This window comes from Lonchura striata, unplaced genomic scaffold (assembly GCF_046129695.1).
Source record: "Lonchura striata isolate bLonStr1 unplaced genomic scaffold, bLonStr1.mat Scaffold_228, whole genome shotgun sequence".
NCBI lineage: Eukaryota > Metazoa > Chordata > Aves > Passeriformes > Estrildidae > Lonchura > Lonchura striata.
The window spans coordinates 15,906-43,740 of NW_027461138.1; the positions used below are offsets into that span (position 1 = coordinate 15,906).

General features: G+C 56.5%; 1 protein-coding gene across 2 annotated transcripts; it reads left to right on the forward strand.

Annotated features, from left to right (window-relative positions):
- Positions 1–748: 748 nt before the first annotated feature.
- Positions 749–27,747, forward strand: ASS1 (argininosuccinate synthase 1). Of its 2 annotated transcripts, none has more exons than XM_021551442.3 (15): positions 749–787; positions 3,147–3,258; positions 3,711–3,779; positions 4,016–4,204; positions 5,947–6,003; positions 6,442–6,516; positions 9,405–9,475; positions 9,852–9,882; positions 13,746–13,836; positions 15,667–15,751; positions 16,714–16,778; positions 21,618–21,749; positions 25,257–25,413; positions 26,881–26,946; positions 27,454–27,747. In XM_021551442.3, exons 2-15 carry the CDS (start codon positions 3,151–3,153, stop codon positions 27,506–27,508), a joined length of 1,251 nt encoding a protein of 416 aa, XP_021407117.1. In that variant the 5' UTR covers positions 749–787; positions 3,147–3,150; the 3' UTR covers positions 27,509–27,747. The 2 variants fall into 2 exon arrangements, with proteins under 2 accessions (XP_021407117.1, XP_021407118.1); XM_021551443.3 differs by having other exon boundaries at positions 761–783.
- The last annotated feature ends 88 nt before the right edge of the window (positions 27,748–27,835 follow it).

A 27,835-nucleotide genomic window follows, 5' to 3' on the forward strand; every position in this document is an offset into this window, starting at 1 on the left:
TGACCTCTCTGCACATGGTGAAGATGGAGGCCGCTCCCAAAACACTGTTTCGGTCCTAGCTGATGCTGTGGGATGTGGGCTGCTGGCCCCAGGAGACACGAGCCCACAGCCACCAGGGCTGGGCCATGATGGTGGCTGTGCACCTTCCATGGCCAGATCCTGTCACTGGAGCTGGCTCCTGCTGCACCTCTCTGAGACTGCCCTAAAAATCTCTGTCCTTTGGGATGGAGCTTTCCTGTCCTCCAAAGCCGGGTCTGGGGTGCTCTGAGGGTGTGTGAGGGGGAAACGGTGAGTTTGGCCTCATGGACAGCCCTGTCCCCTCCTGCCTACCTTGGCTCCTGCATTACCTCCTGATGGAGGTTCAAATAAATCCAACTTTCCCCCTCCTTGCTACTCTGGATGGAAAGTCAGCACCATCCCTCCTCTGCCCCCATTTTCCCACTCCTCAGGGGTGGGTGACTCGGTGGAGCTCCCCAGGGGCGATGACACCCGTGGGTGCTCTGTGGAGGTTGCTGAGGAGGTCTGGAGTGGGGGGAGAGCTGCGGCAGCACCCAGAGCAGCCATGCAGGGGTTGGAGCCGGGCACTGGTTCCATCCCCGCCCGGGGACAGCCTCTCCCCCTGTTCTGCGGGGCAGGAGGAGCGCAGGGCCTCTCCCGGGGCCGTGCCCGGGGGGACTGTCCTGCGGCGGCTCCGCCCGCCTGCGCCCGGGATAAAGGAGCAGGAGCAGGGGGAGGATGCTCCAGGCACCGGACCAGAGCACCGAGGGCAGCCGGACACCGGGAGTGCGTGAGTGTGGGCACGGCGTGGGGAGAGAGGGGAAAGGGGGGCCTTTGCCTTGGGGGATGTCCCCTCGTCTTGTCTGTCCCATTTCCACCCACCCACGGGTGTCCCTCACCCCTGGGTGCTGGAGCAGGGCAGTGGGGTGCAGACTGCAGTCAAGCCCTTCCTAGCTCAGTTTGGGATGGGTGAGGAGTTCCCAAGTGAATCCCGTTCCCCTGAGGATCCCCTTGGCCAACTCAGGGAGGGGAACTGAGACCTCAGCCGGTACCACCTCGTGCCCTCTCTGCTCTGGGGATTTTGGGGGGCAGGATGGGACCTCCACGAGGTGGAGGAGTGATGCCGAAAAAAAACCCCAGCAGCACTGAGCACATGCCTGTGCTGTTGGAAAGGCTGTTCCTGTCCCTCCTGCCTGCCTTTGCCCCTGTCCTTGCCCCTCCTGCCTGTCCCTGCCTTTCCTGCCTGCTCCATCCCAGCCCACAGGCAGCAGCCCACCTGGCACAGACAGTTCTTCTCTTCACCAAAATTTCAGGCTTTTTATTCTCCTCCCTCTTTCTATTTGTTTCTTGGTTTTAAAACAGAAAGCGCGGCGTTCCTTTGGCTCGGGGCAGCCCCAGTTCTCTCCAGTAAAATCCCTGCCCCAGCTCACACGGAAATTGCTACAGAATAATAATAAGGGCTGAGAAAGTCCCGCCGCGTTCCCCTCCAGCGAGCTTTGTTTGCTCTGAGTTATTGCCACAGAATGTTGGAACTTCGGGGCTCTCCCTTCCTGGGCAGGCGGGTTTGGCACGAGCCTTGCTTCCAGAGCCGGGAACGCCGCTGGAGCCACCCCCAATCTGGGATGCAGGATGCGACTCCAGGACAAAGTGCCCCCAGGCCCCTCGGGCATTGCGACATGGGACGCGTCTGAGCAGGCAAAAGTTGGAGGCATTTCCCTGGGCCGCTTGCAGAGCGAGTGTGCCTGGTCTCGGAGGTGCTTACTCAGGCTGGCAGCCGCAGCTGCGATGCTGGTGGCCACGGCGAGAATGAGTTTGGCACTAAAGGAGGGAAGCTGTCTCCAAAGGAGCCGCCGGCGCAGCGTCAGGGCTGGGCTGGGCCGTTTGGGGAACTGCGAGTGCTTTCCTGTAAATGCCCCGGTGAGGAAGGGATGGCTGGAGCTCGCTGGGCAGGGACCCAGCTGGGCACAGCCACGAGCAGGGAAATGCAGCTTGCACAAGCCTGGGCACCGGTGCTGCCTGCGTGACAGCCCGACGGGCACGGGCAGGCTCGGGGAGCCGAGGGAAGGGTACGGAGCTGCCAGACCCCTTTGTTGCTCAGCAAGAAGCCGGCAGAAGCAGGGCAGAGCTGGCTCCGAGCCTCGCCCCGCGGGACGCTGGCTCCGCACGGCGCTGGCAGCGCGCTGGTGCTGGGGCACACCCCGGGATAACCGCATCCCGGCGGGAGAGCAGCCCGGAGCGGCAGGCACGGCGCCTTCCCGGCCTGCAGGAGCAGGATTGTGCTGGCTTGGCAGCAGCAGTGTGAAAGTTGTTCAGGACAGGGCTTGGCCGCCTCCGTGCCCGCCTCCCCCGGCCAAGGGTCAGCTGGCATCGACTCTTCGTGGGGCTCTGGGATTCACAGCCTGGCCCGGGGACTGCAGGGACAGTCTGGAGCCCCTTCCTGCCTGGGACACCCAGCCCACACCTGAGATCCAGGCTGCTGAGTCCTTCACCACCTCCCGTTTTGGCTGAAGTCCTGGATATCCTTGGCTGGAGGGTGAAGGGTTCTGAATCCCCACTCAGGTGTTTGGTGCTGGCAGAAAACACAGTTGTGCAGCACAATTAGAACAAATGCCCCGTAAGCATTAATTAGACTCGGGGCTGGGCTGGGCTCTAGGGGATGCTGCCAAGCCCCCCAGCCGTTGCTGTCCTGATGGGCACTGGGAGCTGAGCCTGTGGCAGCTCTGCAGAGGGCTGGGACGTGCTGGGTTGTGCCAGAGCAAGGATTGAGCTGTGCCTCTGCCACGGCCGGGCGCCTGCGCCTGAGCCCGGCTCCCCAGCATTGCAGAGCACGTGCAGAGCGTGGGGCAGGCTGTGCTGGGGCTGCCAGCGTGCAGAAACGGTAAGAGCAAAACCACCCTCGTGGCTGCCCTGGGCTCCTCTGTTGTCCAGCCACCTCAGGGTGCACAGGTTGGTGCACAGGCAGGGTGTCCTCCCTGGCTGAGAGCCACAACCTGGCCGTGGTCACAGGGCTGTGGCTTTTCCTCTCGCCCCCAGCCCTGCCCTGGCTCCCTGCAGCCTGGGAGGGCTCTTGCTTCAGTTTCCTGGTGCTGTGGCTGCTGACTGCAGTAAGGGCAGGGGCTTCATGACCCCCTTTTCCTTTTCTTTGGCAGCACCATGGCTCATTCCAAGGGCACAGTGGTCCTGGCTTACAGCGGGGGGCTCGACACCTCCTGCATCCTGGTGTGGCTGAAGGAGCAGGGCTACGACGTCGTCGCCTACCTGGTGAGCCCTGCACTGAGCCCTGTCACAGGAACCCTGTCCCTGGGGACTGGGGGTGCTGGGCCATTGGTCTGGGGGGGCTTGAGTGAGCAGTGGGGGTCCTGTTGTGTGTGTGCTGTGGTGGTGACCCTGCTCACACGGGTTAACCATGGCTCAGCTCACTTCTGTTCTGCTGAGTGCCAGCCCTGTGTGGCACAGCTTGTCCCTGCCAGCTAATGACCCTCTGCTAATGAAGGCAGGGAATCAGGGCAGAGCCAAGGGGCTTGGCAGAGCAGGGCATGGCCCTGAGACATCCACCGCAAGGGGTGGAACTCTCCTCCTGCCCATCCTGGCTGTCCTCAAGCCCGGCCACCACGGACTCTGTCAAGCCATGCACAATGCCCTGTGCCAAACTGGGCTTGCTCTGGGTTTTGTGGCCTAGTTTCATAGCGAGTCTTTTTTCCACCGCTTTCCAGGCCAACATTGGGCAGAAGGAAGATTTTGAGGCAGCACGAAAGAAAGCTCTGGCACTGGGGGCCAAGAAGGTAACAGCGTCCCTCCCCTTGTTCCCCACCACGGGGGTGAACCCTGGGGTCTCACACACCCCAGAGAGGGGATTGTGCCAATGAGCAATCCCTCCTCCAGCGGTTTTACCCCAAATCCTTTTAGTGACATAAAGGAAAAGAGAGGCGAAGAGACTTTTTGCTGCGCTGCTCCTAAAGCTCCAGAGGAGCGGGTTTCCCCCGCAGCAGCCCTTCCATCAGAGTCCCTCTGCTGGCAGGTTTACATCGAGGACGTCAGCCGGGAGTTCGTGGAGAAGTTCATCTGGCCGGCAGTCCAGGCCAACGCGCTCTACGAGGATCGCTACCTGCTGGGCACAGCCCTGGCACGGCCCTGCATCGCCCGCGGGCTCGTGGCCATCGCCCAGCAAGAGGGAGCCCAGCATGTCGCCCACGGGGCCACGGGCAAGGTGAGGGGGACACGGCCACCGGGCAGGGACGGCTCGAGGTGCTGGCGTGGGGGAGCTGGTCAGTCTGCGTGGGTGTTTTGTGGGGACTGTGCAAAACTCAGCCGTGTTTCGACACTTCCTTCCTCGCTTCTGGGATTTCTGTGCCCAATTTCGGTTCCGTCTGGCTGTCGGGAAGGCTGGAGTCACAGCTGAGCACTCCGTGTCTGGCAGCAATTTCAAAATGCTGAGGCTTCCCGGGCCAGGAGCCGGCTGAGACTGAACCAGCACAACCCGGCGAGGTTAGGGGCGTCCTGGAATAGGTGCGACTGTCCCAGAATCTATCCCTGTTCCTGTCCCCATTCCCGGCTCTCCCGGCCGCTGTCCCCATTCCTGTCCCTATCCCGGCTGTCCCCGTCCCCGCTGGCCGCAGGGAGGACACTTTGCCGCTAGAGGCAGCCAGAGACCGTGGAAAAGGGATGCTCGGAGCCAGCCCCTTCCCGGACAGGGGGAATCCCCCTCGGGGAGCGTGGGACCTGCGAGATGTGACCGTGGGCCCCCTCCGGCCGCTGCCCCGCCCGGGGCGGGGACACCTGGGGCAGGTGAGGGCTCAGTGGGTGAACCAGGACCTGCCGGGTGCCTCCTTCTCCTCTTCCCGTGCCTTGGGCTAAGGTGAGGTGACTCCCTGGGGGGATCGCAGTGGGTTTGGGGGTCCCTAGACTCTGCTAGAAAGGGGATGTTAAACGCAGCCAGGAGACTGCCGAGGAACTTGCCAGCACCCAGGAGATGGGGCAGAGGGGAAACTGGGGGGTTAAATAACCAGAATTACTCTCTCTCCTGCTGGGTCCCTGCACCCCTTTCTGTCCCATCTTATCCATCCCCAGCAAGGTTTCCTTGAAAGCTCCTGCTCAAAGGCGCCCTGGAGTGACACACCCTCAGTGCCATGCTGTCCCCTCTGCTCCCAGGTGCCATCAGCCATCCCTGCTGGCAGCAGCACCCTCGGTGACTGCACTCCCCAAGCCATTAAGCCGCGGGCACAGGCAGGGACTGACTGCCGGTAACTCGACCCGGCTGCGGAGCTTTAAATGGGACCATCTGGGGTGTCCCCGCTGCCGAGCAGATGGACAGAGCTCTGGGCCGTGAGGGAAAGGGGAGCTCGGCTGGATGGACTTGCCTGTGTGTAATAGTCCTCTGGGAATGCCCAGCCCGGGGTAAATGTATCCTCCAGGCCCATGGCAGGGAGCTGGGGGTCCTTACACCCCTTGCTGAGGGTGGAAAATAGGTTTCAGTGAGTGCTATTCCCTCGGAAGTGCTCGTAATTCCCAGCCTTCCTACTGCTCCTTGCCCTTCCCAGTTACCTGGACTCATTAGTGGGATCTAATCAGCAAGGGCCAATTAAGGTAAAGTGAGGTTCTGAGCTATTTAGTTATGAGCTGCTGCATCCCGCTGCTCACTGTGGTCTTACCCCCACCTTGCCCTCTTCCTTCTTTGTCCTTTGAGATCTTTGGGAGAAAAAATGCCCGAATCTGGTTTGAACACACAGCTATCAGGAGCTACAGGAAAGGTGGCTTGGGGTTCAAACCAGCCGTGGAGATGGACCAGGAATGATCCCATGGGGCAGAGGATCCTTGCCCTCTGTGCCCAAGGTTCCAACACCACCAGGGGAGCTGGGAGTGGAGCCAAGCAGCTCTTCAGAAGCTGAGAGTGTGTTGTCACTCCTGGTTTGGCTGGGGTGACCCCTCAGCACCTCCCTTTTCCTGTTCCAGGGCAATGACCAGGTTCGGTTTGAGCTCAGCTGCTATGCCCTGTGTCCCAAGATCAAGGTAAGGCACCCAAAACCCAAATACCCTGCCTCCCCACTGCCGGGCTCCCAGCCCCTCTGCAGCTGGTGGGAATTCTGTTTTAACACCCATGCAAACGGCCCTGCCTCACTTTAACAAGCCACCAGCTGCACGCAGCGACGTTTTGGCATTTCAGGGGGCTGTAATGATCCTTAATTGACCTATTTTTACCCCAAACACCACGAGGCCACAGAGGAAACAGTATCAAGGCAGCTGCTGGATAATCGATGCTGCCTGTTTCCCTTTGCATCCAGTGCCTGGTTAGGGTCAGGCTTTGGTTTACTCCCACCTTGTGCTGGGAGATTAAATTTCAGCTGGGGGACCAGCACCCTGTGGGTCTTGGCTCCCAGGGGCAGAGGGGGGTCGGGGGCTACGAGAGGGCAGGGGGCTGCTCATCTCATGCTCCTGCTCTCCTGCCAGGTTGTCGCGCCGTGGAGGCTGCCCGAGTTTTACCAGCGCTTTCCTGGACGCCCTGAGCTGATGGATTATGCCAAGGTAGGAGATGCTGTGAGGTAGCCACAAGATGCCCAGGGCAGCAGATGTGCTCAGAGTGGTTATGAAAGCTCAGGGTAGCCGTGGGATTCTTGGAGTGACCATGGGATGCTCCAGAGGATGCTTACCATGACCTGGCAGGTGCCAGCAGCACACCCTGCACAACATCCCTGCAGCACCACTTAGGAGCTTCCTGGTCAGAGTCCCCCCACCCCCCTTTCCTCTATTTTTTTCTTCCTCCTTCCTTTCTAAAAGCCCCATAATTACCTGGCTATTAGTTGTAACCTGCTTTCCAAAGAAACAGGTCCCAGCTCACTGACTTGTGTAACAGACAAAGCAAATACATTCACCTTTGTTGTCCCTTCCTTTTTGAAGTACAAGTTACAATAAAACATATTAGAAGTTTTGCATCAGGTTTTTATGTGCCCACCAGGGTACCTTTCTTTCTCAGCGACTTCATGGAAATGCTTGACAACTCGGCTCAATCAATCAAAAGGGAAAAGTGCAGCTCTGTGCATAAACCAGAAAATTGCTTCAGTTTTTAAATAGCTGCCACCGAAGCTGCCTGGGCAATCTGTGGGAAGGCGAGGTGTGGAGCTGGAGGGATGTGGCGTGGGGTGAGGAGCCCTCCGAGCCCATTAGGGCCGCCAGGAGAGAGCGGCGTGTTGAGGATTGTGTTTGCCATCTGCCGTTGTATTATGAAGGGGAGAGTTTACAAGAGCTTTCCATATGTTGCCAAACAAATTGTCAAATAGGGGAGTTATTAAGAGCACCACGGTTTTATTATATGGAAAATGGAACATGTGTTTTGGGTTTGGGGGTTTTGTTTGGTTGTGGGGATTGTTTTGTTTGGTTGGAAGTGGAGGGGGAAAAGGGGAATGAAATGGTTTGGGGCCCCATTCCAAGAGCAAAAGGTTGTGGGGTGAGGGTTTAAGTACTTTTCAGTCTTTGGTTATCTGTTACAAAAAAAAAAAGGTGGTTTCCCTTCTTTTTCATCCTGAGGAGAGGGAGATGCATGGCCAGGTCCTTTGAGCACACATGTGTGCTCACCTTGGTGCTGGGGGAATTGGAAAATGATGATGTTTGGGGCTCCATTGGTGCCAGGGAAAGTGAGGCTCTGTTTCACTGTGGCACAGCTCTTTCCATGGATTTGCTGCCCAGGGGCTGAGTTCAGCCTTGCTCTGGCAGCACATCTGTGCCAGGGGCTGCTTCATTCCACACACCTGAATGAGAATGGCCAAACCCTCCTGGATGCTGCCACAGGCAGAGCCAGGTGAGGCTGGGAACAAAATCCCTCTTGGGCTCCTGCAAAGGCTGCCCAGGCTCTGTAGATATTTGGTCTGGACTTGGAGGATCCTCTTTGGAATGGGGTGAGGATGGGCTGGGGAGGACTGGCTTGCCCAGCTGCCAGGAGGAGGCAGAGGCAGGAGAGGGCTGGCTGAGGGCACAAGCGAGGTCACTGGTCATTCAGGTCTGAAAGATGGATTTGTACACTCCAGGTGAGATGGGTGTGCCAGTGGTGGGTCTCTTCTCACAAATACAAGATAGGGCAAGAGGAAATGGCCTAAAGTTATGCCAGAGGAGGTCTAGATTGGATAATGGGGGGTCTCAGCAGGCCCTATGCTGGAATTATTGTGGGGAACCAGGAAATCAGAACCCACGAGCCTGAGGCCGTGTCCCCCCAGGAGCAGGGCTGTGAGTCAGTCCCTCTGCAGCATTAGGAGATCTCAGAACCTTGTTCCCACCTCAGGTGATGGTTTGAGGGCTGTGGTGCAACAACCACAAGCATTTCCCTCCCCTGTTCCTGGCAAACGAGAAGTGTCCACTCAGCCTTTGCTCCTCTGTCCCCAGCTGAGCCCTGACTGATGTCCCTGCTGTGGTGACACTGAAATGCCAGAGCTGCCCAGCAGTGCACAGGCTGTACAGACACATCAAGGCTCAGTGGGAGCCACTGTCCCCATCCTTTTCTTGCCATGGCCATCCCACAGCCACACTGTGGCTCGGTGTCCCAGCAGCGTGGGTGACGTCCCCACTGGCTCCAGTTGTCAGCCTGCTGCTGTCACCTCTCCTGCTAATTCCCCCATGTATTCACCTCGTTTTCACAGGCAATTTCCCCCATTGAAATGTCAGGGGATAAATGGCACGCTGGTGACCTCGTTAGGGAGCCAGGCTCGGTGCTGCAGTCGTGCTGGGCTGGCAGCTGCTGTGGGGCCACACGTCCCTGGGCACGGTGTGCTCGAGGTGCCCGGGCTCAGAGGGACACTGAGCCTGCTTGGGGTGTGTCTGCTTCACCATGTGTTTGCACGAGGCTGTGAGGATGTGCTGCTGTCCCCTCATGATGGAGCATTTGTTCTCTTTAGGGTCTGGAGCATCCTGTGGGTCTGGGGACTCAGATCCCTGTGTCACCTCCCCTTGCTGAGAAGCCTGGATGGGGGGAATCATAGAATCATGGAACATTTTTAATTGGAAGGGACCCACAGGGTCATTGAGTTCAGCTCCTGGTCCTGCAAAGAACATCCCAACAATCCCACCTGAGAGCATTGCACCACCCTGGCCCCAGAGCTAGGAAAGGCAGACAACATCTGTGCTGGTGTCCCCACCTCTGGGGTTCACAGGCTGCTCTGGAACTCCTTCCCAGCCTGTGGCAGGGCTGGGATGGCCATTCTCCTCCAGCCCAGCCACACTGTGTCCCTGATGTCCCTGCTGAGGTGGCCTTTGTGGTGGGAGCTGATGTTGCTCAGAGACATGGGAGTCCACCTCGCTGTGCTGCCCTGCCGGTGGCCATGGGTTGTGCCTTTGTGCTTTTGGGGCTGATCCTGCTGGGAACCAGCATGGATGAGGCTTGGCTTCCCCAACAGGCTGTCTTACCCCCACTCTCCCTTTTGTGGCAGAAACATGGGATCCCAGTGCCTGTGACACCCCAGACACCCTGGAGCATGGATGAGAACCTAATGCACATCAGGTGAGGAGCTGGGCAGGTGGGGAGCTCCTATGAGGTGAAGACCTGCGATCTGGAGCCCCAATCCCCTCCAACCTTCATGTCCAGAACAGCCCTTTGCACATCCCAGGCTGCCCCACCACATGCTAACCACGGGTGACCCCAAATCCTCCACCCTCCCTTTCTATCTGGTTGTCCACATTCGTCTCCCGGACTCTCCTGAGCCCGGCTCTCCTTTCAGAGCTGCTGCTAAAATGCTCTGGAAATCCCTGACGTGTTCATAATGCCCATCCTCATGGGGTGGGTGGGAGCAGAGGGGGTCTCATCCCATAGGGTGGGTTTTGGGGTTACAAGTTACAGGTGCTGCAGCGACTTCTCTCTCCTCCCCTGCCTGTTGCAGCTACGAAGCCGGGATCCTGGAGAACCCCAAGGTAATCGATCACGGCCGCCCTGCCAGCCAGCACGGCGGCCACGGGGCCGGGGGCGTCTCGTGTGTTTGCAGCCTAATTGGAAATTTCACGGCGGGGCCGTCCGTGTGTGTGGGGGGAGGCTCCGCCGCCGCCCCGGCACATTGCCGCCAGCCTGAGCAGGGGAAGGGACAGTTCAGGGTGACAGCGGAGGGGACAGTGTCGCGGGGCAGCGCTAAAGGAGCAATTAGACACACGCGGTGCCGGTGAGAGTCAGAGCTGGTGGCGGATGGCAAAGTTTCGGCGTCCCCTGCCTGCACCCGCAGCTCGCTGTGCCAGCCCGCTCCCCATGGGGGTGTGGGGTAGAACCTCCCTTTGGATGGGTGGTGTTGGGCACCCATGGGGCCACCAGCTCTGGCTACCAACAGGGGCTTGGTGACAGCGCCACATCTCCGGCCACTCCGAGCCGAGCCCGCGGTCCTGCCGGCGCCGTTCACGCTCCAGCGGGTCACCGCGCCCGGCCGCTATTTAAACTAGCTATTTAAACTATCTATTTAAACTATCCATCAGCGCTAATTAGACAGCCCGGCGAGAGGAGGGGAAGGCAGGCGCAGAGGGAGCGGGGCCGCCGCAGCTCCGTGCCCGCAGCCGGCTCCCGCAGCGGGGCTGACGCGTGCCTGCGGCCCGGAGGGAGGAAGGGGAAGGTGGAGAGGGGGTCCCGCTCCTCCTCTGGTGCCCTCCAGAGGGGTGTCTGGGGGTCAGGCTTCGCCAGGTTCCCGTGGGGTGTCCTCACGGAGAGCGGGTGGCACTGGGATGGCTGTTCACGGCTTTAGCTGAAGGTGGCCCGGGACTGACCCAGCCGGCGCCTCTCCTCTCCTCCCGCACTCCCCTGGCTCTGCCAAGGCCGTTCCCTTCCCAAACGGGGCTGGGCAGTGCCCTGACCCCATCCCCGAGCATCCTCTGCTCGGGCACCTCACCCTGTGACAGCGCTGGGAGGTGGCTTCCCGGAGCGCGGCGTCCCCGCTGTCCCCGTCCCCGCTGTCCCCGTCCCCGCTGTCCCCGTCCACGCTGTCCCCGTCCCTGCCCAGGAAGCCGTGCCGGGCACAAGGTGGCCGTGGCAAGATCCGGGGTGCCAGGCACGGCGGGCTCCCCTCCCCAAAGCCCCGGGACCTGCCAAACGCAGGGATTTGAAAGCAGATGGTTGAGCTATTTTCTGCCTCTGTGAGGCCCGATTGAAGGGCAATGAGGCAGCTAATGTGGAGAAAGATAGAAATTTACTTGCTTTAACTTCATATGGCACTCTGAAAGAGTTCATTCAGTCCCGGGCACAACAATATCAGCCGGATGAATAAACCATTTGCGGCATCGATAGCTCTGCATCATGGTTTACTTCATGGACCATTTGCTTCCAATTTCTTCTCTTCTTGCCCCGTTTTTCTTGCTTCTTTCTTCCCCCCTCCCTCTCTCACTTTCCACACACTCTTCCCTTTTTTCCCCTTCTCCCCCCTCTCCTTTTTTTTCCCTCTCTTCCCTTTAAAGATGACATTGCAGGACTAGCCCCCCTGCGGGGAGGGATAAATAGAAGGCATTGATACACTGCAACAAACTATTTGTCATTTGAACTGTGCTTTTAGGAGAGAGAATAAAAAGAGGACAGACTCACACCGTAATGATGGAATGCAAGCCAAATGCCACTTTTTATTTCTATTTAGTTATTTTATTTAATAGGGGTTTTCATAGTTGGCTCGGAAAATTGGAAACTACCTGACTTTGACTTCCAATGTTTAGTAAAGAGTTTTTAATACTTTCCGGTATTTTTTCTCCCACCCCCCTGCACCTTTTCCTTTTGAACTCCAAGTTTTTCATCATCTCTCACAGGTTCATCTAGTTAATAAGTGTGATCAGGGCTAGGAAAGGCCAGACGATGTAAAATTGAAATCCACAGCCCGTGTAATCTGTGCGTGGGGGCACGGGGGAGATGCGCCTGCCTGCCAATGCCTGTCCCTTAAAACGAGGGAAAGGGACAAAAATGACATTAAGTGGGAACTGAGGAGGGGTTTGCTGCAGTGAGTGTTTGGGTAGCTGTGTCTGTATTCCCAGGATTTGGCTGTGGCTGGTGTTAGGATGTGCACCCCGAGGTTTGGGGTGAGGCAGGGGTCCCTCCCCAGTGTGGAGGGTGGGATGGGGTGCTTGCAGCTGTGTGGGGTTCCCTCAGGTGCTGGCAGTGGTTCAGCAAATATAAATATATTTGGACAAAAATAAATGGAAGTTTTCACTAAAATTCTTGTTGCCTGTCTGGAAAAAAATTAGATGAAAACTTCTTCTGTAGAGGAATTACTTTTCCATTTAAAAAGCTTAAATTTTTTTAAAGCGGTCACTTTTGGTTGGATTATTATGGGGCTTTTTTTTCCTAACTTGCTTTATACCTTATCTTTTTTTTTTTTCCTTGCTGGAATGCAAAAGAAGGGAGGAAAAGAGACATTTAAAGGTCATCCCAGACTATTCCATGATTTGATTAAGTGAACAGAAGAACTGTGCTTACAAAAGGAAAAGAGCAACGGGGAGAGCGTGGGCCAGGCATTGGGTGGTTGGGTGCAGGCAGAGCCCCCTAGCCAGGGATGCCCGGAGCTCCAGCTGGGTTTGGTGGGGAAATACCAGTTTGCCACCTCTGAAAAAGCTGCCTGACTCTCCATGGTGCTGCAGTGCCCTGGGTGCTCCGTGCCTCCATTCCCCCTCCAGCTCCCGGAGCTGTGGCTGGGTGGGGAGTCCCTCTGGAGGCAGGAGTTTACAAACACAGACCTGAAAGTATTTTGGGGTCAGCCTGTGCAGTCGCATCATGGGTGAGTGCTGAGGGGCCATGTGAAATTGCAAAGCATTTGTTCTCCGGGACGGAAAGCTTTTTTATATTACATTTCCCGCCCCTCCCGCTTCTTCTGGCACGCACTTCAATTGCAGCAATTCACCATCGGCACCCGAGCCTCTGCTGGCCCGGCTCTGATGGAGATAAGATGCCTCTTCCCTATAAATCTCAGGGAAAAAAAAAAATATACATAAAGGTTGATGTGCTCTGAAATGGGTTTTTGCTTTGCTGCTCTATTTTCCCCCGTGTGTATTAACCCCGGGGACACCATGAAAGAGCCGGTGTGCCGGGAGCACCTGCTGGGGTCAGGTTTCCTCATTAGTTTTTTCGGTCAGCGCCGAATAAGCCCGGCCGCGGTGCGGGGACGTGCGGGCGCCCGCCCGCCCCGCCGCTCGCTGCCAGCGTCCCGCTTTTCCCTGCCTGACTTGCTGCTCCTCAGCCATCCCGCCTCCAGCTGGGGGGGCGTTGGAGGGAAAGATGAGATCAAGTTGAGGGGAAAAATTGGCTGATTCTGCCAACCCCTTTGTTCCCGGGGCCCCCGGTAAGCGCCGGTGTTTGTGCCGTGTTGGTCCTGCGCTTTGGGATGGGGGATGCACCCCTGGGAGGGGGATGTGCTTTTGGGATGGGGGATGGACCCCTGGGAGGGAGATGTGATTTGGGATGCACCCCTGGGAGGGGGATGTGATTTGGGATGGGGGATGCACCTCTGGGAGGGAGATGTGATTTGGGATGCACCCCTGGGAGGGGGATGTGCTTTGGGATGGGGGATGCACCCCTGGGAAGGGGATGTGCTTTGGGATGAGGAATGCATCCCTGGGAGGGGAATGTGATTTGGGATGGGGGATGCACCCCAGAGAGGGGGATGTGCTTTTGGGATGCACCCCAGAGAGGGGGATGTGCTTTTGGGATGCACCCCTGGGAGGGGGATGTGCTTTGGGATGGGGGATGCACTCCAGGGGTGTGGCTGCCAGCAGTGTTGGCCATGGCAATGCCACTGAGTGCCCCTCTTCTCTCCCTCTCCCTGCAGAACCAGGCTCCTCCCGGGCTCTACACCAAGACCTGTGACCCAGCCAACTCTCCCGACACCCCCGATGTGCTGGAGATCCAGTTTGAGCGGGGTAAGAGCCTCCTTGCTGCCAGGCCAGTGGCCCTGGGCCCCCCACACGAGCACCACTTCCCAGCCAGGACTGGACTTTTCTGGCAGCTGGGAGCACCCCCAGGGCGGGGGCAGAAGGGTGGGCCCTGACTTGTGCCACTGGGGCTGAGGATGGTGCTCAGAGCACACCATGGCTCTCTGAGGTGTGCAGAGGCTCTGCTTAGATCTCGGGGGCTTTCAGGGAGTGGAAAGTTGCCTGAGCTCCCTCACCTGCCATCAAGGTGCAGTGGGCACAGAGTTCCCCCTCCTGCAGGTGGCTCTGGGGGATGCAGGAGATGCTGGCCAAGGTAGCAGCTGGGGAGCCGCTCAGCAGGGTTTGGCTGGGGATGCTCTCATGAAGGACACAGGGATGCTCCGTGGCATCCCTGGGGACACACAGCAAGGCCCAGCCCCAGAGCCAGCACTGAGCAGGGGACACTGGGCAGCATCTCCACCTGTGCCAGCCACAGCCATCCCCGTGCCACCATCCGTCCTGGCAGCAGTGTTGAGCCCAGCACAGGCTGGGGGGAGACCCTGCTGGGAGGGGACACCCCCTCCCCACCGCCAGCCTCCCTGCTCCATTATAATGATCCCCCTGGCAGGAGCAGCCCCCCTCCCGGCAGCCCATTCAGCCCCTAGTTAATTTATTTGAAGTTTTAATCTAATTATTAACTATTTCAAAGGCTAAGCAGCTTTCGGCAACAACAGCCCCGACAACGTCGGCTCTTCGCTGAGCGGACCCCGGCCAATATCCCGGCGGAGGATGCGGAGAGAAAGAGCCGGGGCGAGGGGAGGGCGCGGGGTGGGGGGGCCCACGCCGAGAAGCAGCTTAAGGTTCATTATTGCCGCGAGTTTACATTTAATAGCAATTTACAACTGAGTTTATAAACCCCTGGAAAAGAGAGGGTTTAAGGGGGGGGCAGTGGGGGGGAGCTGACAGCCCCCGTCACTAGACAGGGCTCTCGCGGGCGCCTATATAATAAAGACTAGAAAGGGAGGCTTTGAGGCTGATTGGCAACTGATAGTGCGTTAAATGGTAATGAGGAGGGCAGATGGAGGGGGGATTAGCCTCCAACTCCGCACCGCTTTTCTTTGTGGGCTCCGCAGCCCCCTTGTCAGCTTCCTAATACATTTATTGCTCATTTCACACCGCTAAAGAAAAATGCCTCTTTCTATTCAGCATCCCCCCCCCTTCACCCTCCACCACCACCACCACCACCCCGCTCTGCTTTGCTCCTGCCCGCTGCCCTTAAAAAAAAAAAAAAAAAAAAAAAAAAAAAATTAAGGGGGTGGGAAAAAAAAGAAAAGGTGCAATAATTAATTCATGGCGGGGAGCACCCCGCCGCGGGGTGCGTGTGTGTGCGTGTGCGAGCAGCCGTGCCCCGGTGTGGGGGTCCCCCACAGACACCCCCCATGCTGGCGAGGGGGGACACGCATTTGTCACTCTGTCCCCCCCTCCCCAGCAAGGGCTGGTGGGACAGAAGGTGCTGCGCTGTAAGACAATTGCGGAGCGTGAAATTCAATTAGTTAAGGGCCTGGTTGCAATTTCACAGGCCCTAAAAAAAAAGAGAGGGAGGAGAGAGAGGAAAAGGGGGGGTGACGTTTTTATGGCCTTTTTTATTTATTTATTTCGCTCCTCTCCCGAGGTGGGTCCCCCTCCCCTCGCCTCCCCCTCGCACCAGCTTGGATATGCCTTTTTAAGAAGTTATTTAGAGTTCATATCTGTCACATCTATTTAACGCCCACGGGATGATGTTCCGGGGGGATCCTGACACTGGCTGATCCTGCCCATCCTCTCTCCCCGCCTCTGCAGGTGTCCCAGTGAAAGTCACCAACACTGGGGATGGAGCCACTCGTTCCTCAGCCCTGGAGCTCTTTGTGTACCTAAACGACATCGCGTGAGTGCCACCCTGTCCGGCTGGCAGCGGGGACAAGGGCAGCGTCCCCAGGGTACCCAGCGTCCCCAGGATGCTCACAGCAGACACGTCCTGGGATGGTGCCAGTTGTGCCATAAATGCCAGCAAGCAGAGCTGGGCACCAAGGCCAGGAGCACAAGTGTAGAAATGCCTCAGGGCTTTCCTCACTGGGTGTGAGGAGGATTAAAAAGTTCTCTGAACGTTCACTGGGCTCTCTCTGTGCCCAGCTGCTCTACCCACTGCAGAGCACCCTTTACTTCTTGTCCCAGCTCAATCCTGGACCCTCTGCTCCCACTTCTTGCCTTGCCCTGTCTCCCTGAGAGGGCTCAGTGTCATTTTTGTGTGGAGAGTTGACTTTTTTGGGGCATGGAGACCTGCTGGCCAGGTTCATTGCCCTTTTCTATTCCTGTCTCCACAGCAGCAGCTCCTTTGGTGTTTTCTTTCCATTTGCCACCCCATGCCTGATTTCTGCTGCTGCTGGCTGAGAACCATCCTCAGGAGTCTTCCTAAAAATACAGCAGCACCCATGAGGACACCCACTCCTCCTAAGTGCCACCCAGTCTCTGTGCCTTTATTCTCCTGGTAGTGATGGGAATGAACTTTTCCACTTTGTTCACTTTTTAAATGGTTAATAAGTGGTTTTAAAAGTGCTTTTGGGAATACAGCTATGCCATGTCCCATCTCCTTGCCCAGTTTCTTTTCCAGTGGCCTAAGTGCCACGGCTGCCTGCAGTACTGGTGGCCCCAGTGACAAGTGAGAGACTGGTGGGGAGAAAAATTCATTTCCTTGTCACCTGCCTTATCTAGGGTCTCTGCTGATGGTCAGCAGTGCTGCCCAGAGGCTGGCTTGCTGTCATTTGGGGTTTTTCCCCATTGTCCACCCCTCTGACCCACCTGTGTCCCACTGTGGGGCTGGGACTGCTGCAACCTCCCTTCTCCTCACAGGGGCAAGCACGGGGTTGGGCGCATCGACATCGTGGAGAACCGCTTCATTGGGATGAAGTCCAGAGGTGAGCCTGCCCTGAAAAGACAGAAAAAATGGGAAAACCATGGTGGGTGCTCAGTAATCCTGGGGTGCTTTGGTTCAGGTCACACCAGCAGCCCTCAGCCTTTAAATCCCCATCAGCTTTTGGCAGAGATGTCCCCGTGACAGGGACTCCTTGTCACTCTCTAATACAGCAGCTGCCACTGCTGGCGCCAGCCCGGGGGTCCCAGTGCCTCCAGGTGAGACCTGTCCCCACGGCAAACACAGCAGCCTCTGGGCTTGTGTGGGGATACGCTCATGGAAAGTCCTGGACAGTGCCAGGCTCAATCTCGGGGTCGTGGGTTCGAGCCCCACATTGGGCGCCACTTGTGGCTCTCAGGGGTCACTTGTGGCTGTCCCCCGTCCCTCCCTGGCCCCCCAGGACCCCTCTGGCTAGCTGTCCCCTCTGGGGACTGGGGTTTTGCCACGGTTCTGCTGCCCTGGCCTTACCAGGCAGCGTCTGGGTTGGCACAGTCCGAGAGGTGGCAACGTGCCTCGGTCGCCGCAAGGGATCGAGATAAAGAGACGAAGAGAGGTCAATTGTGTGCAGTCCAGAGAGATTGTATTGCCTGAATGGTTGCAGGGACCAAAGATGCTGGGCTACTGCCCAGATACAGTTTTATACAGCAAAATTAAGAGATAAGGTCTAAACAATAGAGACAGTGTCCAGCCTGGGCACATCAGAACCACCCCAGGGGTCAGGTCCAATGGGAACTGCTCAGGGGTGGGGAGAAGGAGGTTCACAGAGAAATGCTGAAGCTAAACTTTCCCAAAACAATGGGGCATACAGAAATGTATCTTTTCCTCAGTTTCCCATTCCCAAGGCCTTTCTAAAACACTTCCTCCACACTACCATGCCAGCATGATAGCAACAGGCACCAGCCCGGGGGTCCCAGTGCCTCCAGGTGAGACCTGTCCCCACAGCAAACACACCAGCCTCTGGGCTTGTGTGGGGATATGCTCATGGAAAGTCCTGGACAGTGCCAGACTCTCCAATACCTGTACGAACCATAGGAAGCTGATGCAAATTACTGTTTTGTTTTGTTGCTTGGTTTTTTTTTAAAGCAAATGTTTGATTTATCCACGTATTTTTGAGTCCATGTCTCCTAGTATTGATATTCCATTGTGATCAATTTCATTGGAAACCTCTGGAGGCAGCAAGCTGCCCTGTGCAAAACTAAGTAGGAGGTGGCTCAGCATCATATCCCAACTCCAGCTCTTTTGTTTTGAATCTCGTTAATACTTTATTAGATGCTTCCTTTCTATAAACTTGCCCTCTGTGCACGACAACAGTAAATATTTTGGTAAGACTAAGCCTGCAGTGTTCCTTCCCACCACAGGGCAAGAAACAAAACCCCAAATCATTTGATCTGAGTTTGAATAATCATATTAAAGCTGAAAAAAGGAAGGAAAAAACCAAACCCCAACCTGCACACGCCAGCCTGTGCATTTGCATGCAGGATGCTGAGTAATTTGTCAAAATCTATTTTATTTTTTTAAGAGCTGCTGACGCGCTCTGGTGACCCTTCCAGCATTTAATAATTTCTCTAAACCCCATTTAACTGTCACATCTGTCTCCTGCGTGACATCGCCGAGCGATTGCTGCCGTGCTCCCATGCCGCAGGCCCGGGGGGTCTGGGGCAGCACTGCGGGGATGAGACCTTGGGGTGGCTCCCCGCGGGGATGAGACCTTGGGGTGGCCTCTCCCCTTGCTTTGAGCAGGATCCTGCCCCTGGTTGGCTTTTTGGGATTAAGAGAAACCCCCCAGAAATCTGCTCTATGGGATGTGCTGCAGGAGAGAGGGAGAGCTGGGATGGGAGCAGGCCAGGACAGGAGGGTGCTGTGGTTACCTGCTCCCTCCCAGGCCTTTGGAACTCAGGGTGACCCCCCCACTGCCTGGAGCATTTTGGACCCCAAATTTAGGATCAGTGGTGCTGGAGATGTGAGCTTGTCGCTGTTGAGGCAGGACAGGAATGAAGAGACTGACTCGGAAGGCTGTGAGAGTAAAACTCCGATTTATTCAAAATGCACTGCTCTTTTATACAGAGCTTCGCAAGGATCAAATCCATTGGTTCTGAAGTGAAAACAACCCACAGCATTGGTGCAGAGTGCTTGACGCACAGTGATAGAACTTAACTATAAACAATGTGAAAAACAAAGAGATAAAGAATTATTTACATTCTTTCCCAGGCTTTTTGCCTGGCTAGAAACTCTCCATTTCTTTCTTTGACTGAATCTGAGACCCACAGGATCTTGGAAGAGACAATCCTTTAAACCCCAGCAGTACGTGGTTGCCCTGCAGATTTGGGGTTCTGCAGGGGAAACTGAGGCACAGGCAGCAGCATGGCCAGAGCCTTCCCTGTGGTGGTGGTGGTGGCAGCGAAGGCGCCTCCTCTTCCTCATCTCCCAGTCCCAGGAAGTCAGAGAAGAGGAAAAATTCATTTGCATTGATTTTTACTAAGCTCCTAATTGGCCTTCGTTAAGGCCTAATGGGCGAGGGGCGCAGGGAACGCACTCGCACCAGCCTTTTAAGCCCAATTAACTCGGTTTTTGTTTTAGTGGGAGGAGGGTGGCTAATGACAGGGTGCCAGGGAGCGCCGCTGGCACCGCTCGGGGGGCACGGCTGGGCCGGGGGCTGCGGCTGCAGCAGGGGCACGGCCCTACCTCCCCCTCCCCTTCACATCCTCATTATCAAATTATCTTTTTAACTCCGAAGGGGGGCTAATCAAGTGAAGTAAATGAAATCAGTGGGGAGGAAGAGGGAAGGAGGGGGATAGCCGCTGCCAAAAGCCGAGCGCTTTTCCTCCCCTTGGCTCTCTCCTCCTTTTTCCCTTTCCTCCTCTGGATGCGCTGAGCTGATGGAGGAGGAAAGTGGAAAACGCCTTCCCTGCATACCAGGCCAAACTCGACCTCATAGCCCAGCCTCAGCCCCTGACCAGGGGAAGAAATTTGGGCAGCATTTTCCCGTGGGCACAGCATCACCCTGCCCTTCCTCTCGGGAAGGCACCACATCCCTCCCTGTCCCGTGGAGTGACAGCCGGCACTCATCGCAGCAGAATTGCTCGGATGGAGGTGAAGTGACAGCCGAGGTTACAAATTAGAAAATTTTAAGTAGCAGCAGCTGTCTCCTTCACTGCCTCCCTCCATGTCCCCCCTGCTCCGGTCCCCCCTTCCTTAGCAGTAATTACGGGGTGATTGAAGCATCGTTGGGCTGCAGTGCTGACACCTCTGTCTTTTTCCTGTAAACATGGGGAGAGGAAAATAGACACTTGGAGATTGTGCAAGTGTCACTTTGAAGGTGTCTCTTGTCTCCTCGGCAGTGGCGAGGCTGGAGAGTGGCTGTCAGCTGCCCTCCCCTCTGCCCCAGCTGACACGCTCTGGTCCTGTCTCCCAGCACCCCCAAAATGAGCAGGAGGTGGGGGTCAAGGCATGTACCCAAACCTTCATCCCAAACTGGCTTTAACATCTCCTAAGGGGAAGGAGAGGGAACATTCATTATATTAATTGTAATTATAATAATTGTGTTAGTTGTGGGCTCAGCTCCACAGTCAGGGGCCGGAGGGGATGCAGAGCAGCTCCCTGTGCCCTGTGTCACTGCTGTGCCCATGGGGACAACTGGGGTTTGGTGTTAACTTGGCTGTCTGCTCCCACACCCCGAGGGAATGGGTGTTTGATGAACACCTGAGCTGCCCCAGGGACTGGGGTGGCTGGAGAGGAGGGGTTGGCTCTCCTTTGGGACAGTCGGACTGTGGTCTGTGCCTCTAGGATGCTGAAATCGTGGGCAGTGCTTGGGATGAGGTCTGATGGAAGAGCCTTGGGCTGCTGTGCCTGTGGCTCCTGTTGTGTCTGTGGTACTGTGGCCACACTGGCACAGGACATGCTGAGCCTGTGCCACTCCCCAGGGCACTGAGAGCAGAGCCTGGGGAAGTTCTGAGCCCTGTGGGCTCCCCTCAGCCTCTCTTGGGCTGGCTGGGGACACATCCCCTTCAGTGGAGACAATTTCCTACAGGGTTGCTTTGTGCCCTTTGCCATTCCCACGACTGCAGCACAGCAGATGCCAGCATTGGAAAGGGACCATCCCTGCAGGCAGGCAGGGGATAGAGACAAGCTGGTGGAGCAGCCCTGGCCGTGGGCAGCTCACAGCCTTTCCCATCACCTATTCACTGCCAGACCAGCTCAGCATTTCCCCACAATATTTCCACCTGCATCCACCGTGGATGGGAGAACCACACAGCCATACTCGTATTTAAACACCAAGTAACCACACCATGCACAAAACAAGCCTTGAACAGCTAGAACAAAGGAGCAGCTTGCCAAAATAATTAAGCATCCTCCATCCCCGGGCCTTGTGCAATGGAGGGGCAGCAGGAAGGGACTGGGGGGGCCCTGCCAACCCCGAAGGAGTTGCCCTCCCAGCCCCTGGGTAGCCTCATTGCCTCCCAGCGGAGGAGAGGAGGGCTCTGCAGGCCCTGCGCTCCCCATGCCTGTGCCCCGCTCGTTCTGCTAATTACAGGTTTTCAGCTGCAGACCGTTGGGCACGGATGGGTGGGGGGATCGGTTCCCAAACCCTGTCATTTAGCCTCGTCAGAGTGCCTCTTCAAAGAGGGGAATCTAGAAATTTTCTCCGCAAGGTGCGGAGTGGACTGTCTCGGCCCCAGCATGAATATAATGACAGATGCATTTTACAGCGAGCTGAGACTGAATGTGCTCGACCACAGCTCCTTCTGTCAGCCAAGTCATTATTTTTTGTCATTTGCTGACAGTTTTGGTCTCATTCGTTTCTCTCTCTTTTTCTGCTTTTCCCCCTGCCTGGAAAAATGGCTAGGTATCTATGAGACCCCAGCAGGAACGATCCTATACCATGCACATTTAGATATCGAGGCCTTCACCATGGACCGGGAAGTGAGGAAAATCAAGCAGGGACTCTCCTTGAAATTCTCAGAGCTGGTGTACAACGGTAGGTGCAGTCCAGTCCTGCCACAGCAGCATCCTCCCAGCCTTCCTCCTCATCCTCCCTGCTTGCTGCTGGAAATTGCAGGTCCCATTGGTTGTAAAATAGAAGTGTGGGTTTTGAGGCTGCTCCTGGGGAGAAAGGTGGGTTTGGGCTGAGCAAAACCCCACATTGTGCCTGCTTTCCTGCCCAGGGAGCTCCGTGCCTGCCTTTGGGAGGCAATGCCATATTCCATTAGGGTTTGCTCATGGCATCTCTCCCAGCCCAGTGCCACCACTCCATCCCAACCAGCACATTTGGATGTAATTCATCCTTTTGCCCCTTCTCGTGTCACCTTTCCCCAACCCTCACCTCCAACCCCTTCCACCCTGCCTTTGCCTCATGCACACTGGGATGTGGGGCACCCAAAACTTTAAACTTCAACCCCTGCCATGGCATTTGAAGCCGGAGAGCTGTCCCTGGGCCCTGGCAGCGTGGCACAGGGGACTCTGGAGGGATGCAGGGTCCTGGCTGTGCTATGTGGTGCACAGCCCACACAGGGGCACTGCGGGTTGGGGCTCCTGGGACAGGACAGCGCTGCCTGGAGAGGGCTGGGAGCCATGAGGAATGAGGGGATGGTGGCTCACCCCAGCAGTGGAGGATAGCAGTGAAGCCCTGTGTCCTTCCTGCTGTGGAGCAGCCGCAGCCCCAGACCTGGGATGAGTTTGAGGGGTCGCAGCTCAGCGTTTCCCCTGTGCCTCAGGAGCAGGAGAACCAGCACTGCCCTGGGGGCTGCTCCATGGACCCACCCCGACCCAGTGTCTGGTGCTAAGCTGGAGGAAGAAGGATTAGCCCAAAATACCCTAAGCAGGCTCAAAAACCCCACTGCCCACAGCTGGGTGCTCGGCTCAGAGCTGTCACCCCTGCAGGCCCAGGAGATTCTCCATGGCCAAACATTTGTCATTTACAGGCCCTGATTTCTCCTCCTCCTCCCATCACTTCAGGTGTCTCTAAGCACAAGGGCCGGGGTGATTCCTGTGGGGTCTTCCATGGGATGATAGCCTGGAAAGAACCTGATCCTGGGAGCTCAGGCCATGGGCAGCAGCAGACCAGGACTGGGCCAGGCTTTTGTCCCCTGCGGTTTCTGGTGCCGGTGCTTGTCACCTTCCCCTCCAAGGACATTTGCTCTTCAATCTTTCTCAGGAACTGGCATTTAATGCCTGAGCCCCTTTGCTGTTTAAATCACATTTTAGGGCTGGGAAACCTTTTTCACCTTCCTCTTGGATCACAGCCCCTGCCCTCATTCATTCTCCAGTGCCACTCTTGCCTCTGGCCATTTTTATTAGGTTTTGACCTGGCCTGCCTTTCTTTTGACTATTATTTTTCGGTGGTTCAGGCATAAACCTGTTTGTTTGTTTATTCCTAACCACTCACTTGTTGTGCAGCCACCAGGTTAAAAAGCCACTCGGAGGGAATCATAGTTTAAATTCTCCCTCTCCACATCTGCCAGGCAGAGGCTGATGTTTCCCTGGCTCCACATGTCCAATCCCCAGGGATTCCCAGCTTGGTCCTAGACTTCCCTGCCAGCCAAATCCAAGCCCAGCAGGGTGCAATAAGCACCCGTGGGTCCCCAGAGGCCAGGCTTTCAAGCTCACCTTCCTTTAACACCTCATTATTGCAGCTAGTCCTGTTTTTAGGAGAATTAGTGTTTATCTTCCCCCTGTTCCTATTGATCCCATTGTGGAGGGGTGGCTTTGAAGCCAGTTCCCGTCCTTTCCAGGTGCGGAAATGCCATTGTCCCCCTGCCTGCGCCGTGATTAGGGCAGGATGGTGGGGAGGTCATTAAGGGGGATCGCTTCCAGTGTCTGCAGTGGGGGGTCGGGAGGGGGGGATGCTTCCTCCCACCTGGAGCTGTCAGAGGCAGGATTTAAGCAGCTGGTTATTATTTTAGTGCATCTGGGGTTTATTTTTACAGGGATTTTTATATCAATCCTGCTATTTGAAGAGTTGTACTTGGAGGGTGGGTACCAAAAAAAGGAGTGTATTTGCCTGGAGCCAGGGTTGCTACTGGCATGGAGGTGCTGATTTTGGGAAAGGGGTCCCCAAACTCCCCTGGCCATGCCAGGGTGGAGCAGCTGAGGGGGTCAGTTCAGGGAGGTGGGTTTGGTGGTGAGGGGCTGTGGGACCATGGTGCTGTGCCTTGGAGCAGGACCACACAGACCCCGGGGACAAGGCTGCAGGATACGGCCCTGCTCGGGGGCTGGTGAGGCCAAACAACAAAAGAAATTATTTGTTTCTTTAATGGCTTCGGCCCCAGAGCCCAGCTGGGAAGGGAAAGGTGAGAGGGCACCGGTGTGAGATGGGAGAGATAAAACTGGGGCATGACTGGGGGGCGGTGAATGGGCTCTTTCTTTCCCCACCTCTATCTCCTTCTGCATCTCCCAGGCTTTATTCTGGGTCTCCGAGGACTCCCTGGCTGATAACCCCGCTTAGGGACAGGAGGGGCGTGGGGGTGGCAGGCAGGGCATGGCCCCTCCATGCACCTGCAGTGCCCCAGTCACTCCCCCAGGATGTGTTTTGGGGGGTCGGGGTGTGACTGCACATCACCCCAGCACCCAGCCTGGGCTTTGGCTCAGGGCATTTGGCTTGCCAGAGGTTGCTGTCCCCATTGGAGCCAGGGCAGGGCCATGCTGGCTGGGGTTAGAGTTCTCTGGGGTGCCAGCACTGCTTCCCTGTGTCCCCCCAGCTCCTTGTGCTGGGACCACAGTGGGGACAAGTCAAACTTTCCCACGAGTGGCAGCAGGGACAACTGAGCCTCGCTGGCTTTGGGGGGGATGGGAAGGTGGAGAGCCCACCTGGGGCTGCCGAAACACCTGTGCCCCAAAGCACAGCCCAGGCTGTGTGAGCTGGGGGGAGCACTGCTCTGCACCCCTCTGGGATGGGGAATGGGAACTGCTGGGGTGACTGCCCCACTGGGACCCCCATTGCTGAGGGCTGAAGTATTCCTGTGGGGCTGCATCCCCCTGGGCACAATCCACAGGCTGGGGTTGGCCCTCTGGGGCAGACTCCTACTTTGCCCATCCCAGGGGAGAATGGCTCATCCCTTTCTTGGAGGACTGGGAGCTGTTCCCCCCCATTTCTGTGTCCATCTGTCTGTCTCCACCTGGCCTTCCCACATGGTGAGTTTTGAGTGGCCATTTCATACCTACTTAAAAAATCTCTTCATTTGCATGATGACCCCTGCCCAGCAGAGCTGGAATAAGGATGGCCCCGTGGCCTAGTTCTAGTTTGTTCCATCCTCTTCTCCCATCCTGAGGGCCACCGGGGAGAAGGGAAACACCTGAGGTCTCCATCCCTCGTGGCTCAACCTGTGTGTCCCGGCATCTCATTTCCTCACCCAGTCCTGCGATTTCATCCCTTCCCGTGGGAATTACCCAGGATCTGCCTTGTAAGACTTAGCCTGGGGTGCAACCTGGGGTCCCAGGCCCCATTGGGTTTCCCCAAGCCCTTTGCTGATCCATCTCCTGTCCTCAGGCTTCTGGCACAGCCCTGAGTGCGAGTTCCTGCGGGAGTGCATCGGGCGCTCGCAGGAGCCCGTGGTGGGCACCGTGCGCCTGTCGGTCTTCAAGGGCCAGGTCTACATCCTGGGCAGGGAGTCCCCACGGTCGCTCTACAACGAGGAGCTGGTGAGGTGAGTGGGGCTGGGGAGGGCAAGGGTGGGCAGGAGTGGTGACAGTGAGCATCCCATCCCATCCCATCCCATCCCATCCCATCCCATCCCATCCCATCCCATCCCATCCCATCCCATCCCATCCCATCCCATCCCATCCCATCCCATCCCATCCCCAGTGGCACAGGTGACACCAAGGGCCCAGCCCAGCATCCGGCCGAAGCATGAGCCATGTTTTCAAGTCAATATTGGCTTTTCCCCCCTCTGGCTTTTCCCTTTTTCTTCGTGTTGTTTTCTCGCTTGCTCGCTTCCCCCCTCAGCCCTCCCTCAACTCCTTTCAATCTCTCTAAACACTTTATAAGCCATAAATACACCCGAATGAGTTTAGATCAGTCGGAGTCAAATTATCTTCTCTCTTTCTCTTCTCTGGCTTTTTTTCCCCCCTTCCCTCCCCCTCAAAATCAACAGCTCCTAATAATCCGTCCCAACCCTTCATTATGCTTTGCACTCTCACTTGGAGAGATTAAATGAATAAAGTATTAAAAAAAAAAAAAAAAAGAAAAAAAAAAGAGGGAAGAAAAAAAAGGAGGATGGAGGGGGGTGGGACAGAGGAAAAAGAGAGAAGGAGAGAAAAGCAGGGGCACTTATTCTCCCTGCGTCTCCAACCATTTTCCTTTTCTTTTTGATTTCTACATCGCTGGTTTGAAAGCCTTTGAGTGACGGCGTCACAGGAACCCGAGAGAAAGCTGTGAGAGGCAGAGCTGTGTGGAAATGCCTCTGCACAGTAGGTAGAAAGTAACGTAATTATAGAGCAGGTCAGAACCACTCGAATGAGCAAAAATAAAAGCACAGAGGTTTTTCTGTAGCCCGTCAGGGGAGGTAAAATCGTTGTAAACTCTTTTTTATTTTTTTCTTCTTTATTTCCCTCCACTTCCTCCTTTAAGGTTTGTGGTTTTTGGGAAATGAGCCGTGTGTTTTGGAGATGTAGGAAACTGTTGGAGCTGGGATTCAGTGGGTGGCTGCTGCCTTGGGAAAGGGGATGTACTCAGTGTTGCACTGAGGAATTGGCTGCCAGGTCCATAAACCCCCACACCAGTGTGGGGCTGTCCCTGCCTGGAGTCCTGTTTGTGCCTGGGGCAGTGTTTCCTGCCCAGCATCCCATCCCTTTTCTAGAGCCATACCTGTAGGATTGCTCTGGGACAGGGTGAGCATCCCTGGGCGGTGCCAGAGCAGAGGAAGGGTGATGATGCACGTGAGAGACCAAGGAGGGAATTTTGGGGCTGCGTCTCTGGCAGGGCCTGTGGAGCCTGGGCATGGCTGAGCCCCTTCCCCAGGGGCTGGCAGGGAGCTGACCCGAGCCCCCCGCAGCCTCCAGTGGATGAGGGGGCGGCAGCAGGGGAGAGCAGCCAGGTGTGGGGTTCCTTCCCAAAGGGCAGCCCCGATCCCCCCGGGAATCCCATGGCAGTGACAGTGCCTTTCTCTCCACAGCATGAACGTGCAAGGGGACTACGAGCCCGCCGACGCCACCGGCTTCATCAACATCAACTCCCTCAGGTCACTGGGGTGCAGTGGGACCCTCCCCCATGGGGGAAAAGCCCCCGGCACCCCGGGGCTCTCCCCTGTCCTCACTCAGGCTCTGGGGGTGAACCAAGCCCCCTTTGCAAGCTCCCCATGAGCAGTGGGGTGCCACCAGCCCTGCCAGTACCAACCCTGCTTAATTGCAGCCTTCCCCAGCACAGCCAGCCTCGTAATTTTACTTATTTCTCAGACCCCTCCCAACTCCAGGGCTGTAAAACATGCCGCATTTACATAATGGGCTCTTAATTTTTCCTGTTGCCTGTTAACTGCTTTGTTCCCCCCGATCCTCCGTGTCCCCCCGACTCCTCTAAGATTAATTACATTATCTCGTGGGGGGGGAAAAAAAAATAATTAAACTGTACAGGCCTTAACAAACGCCTGCTCTTCACGCCCCCTCATTCTGCTTAAATTAATTGAAAGGAAATGTGTGTTCTTACTGTTAATTTGCAATTAATTTTTTTTTTTCCAACTCCCGGTTTCCAGGCTGAAGGAATATCATCGTCTCCAGAGCAAGGTCACCGTAAAGCAGGATGAATAGCAATCAATCGCACGCGAGCCTCCCGCTCCCCTTTCTAATTCCTCTAAGAAGTAGCGCTAATTGTGGTGGCAATTTGTAATTGTAACTCGTCTCCCTGGAGCGGCGGAGGTGACGGCTTTGTTACGGGGCTGCAAGTGAAATGCAATCGCGGGGTGGGGGGGGAAAAAAGAGGTTTATCCATCGGAGGAGAAGTGGGGAAAGAAATAAACCCCCAGCCATGCGTGGGTCCGGCACCGAGAGCCGGGATTTATTCCTGCCTCGTTTGTTTGCTCCTCTGGCCCAGCGCATCCCCCAGCCCGGCTTTGGGAAGTTGGTGATGGATCAATG

Bases quoted from the DNA above. Each gene is read 5' to 3' on its own strand.
- ASS1 (XM_021551442.3), top strand. From the start codon at position 3,151: ATGGCTCATTCCAAGGGCACAGTGGTCCTGGCTTACAGCGGGGGGCTC. The intron at 25,414-26,880 runs GTGAGTGGGGCT...TTCTCTCCACAG, and splicing joins TACAACGAGGAGCTGGTGAG to CATGAACGTGCAAGGGGACT. The intron at 26,947-27,453 runs GTCACTGGGGTG...CCCGGTTTCCAG, and splicing joins ATCAACATCAACTCCCTCAG to GCTGAAGGAATATCATCGTC.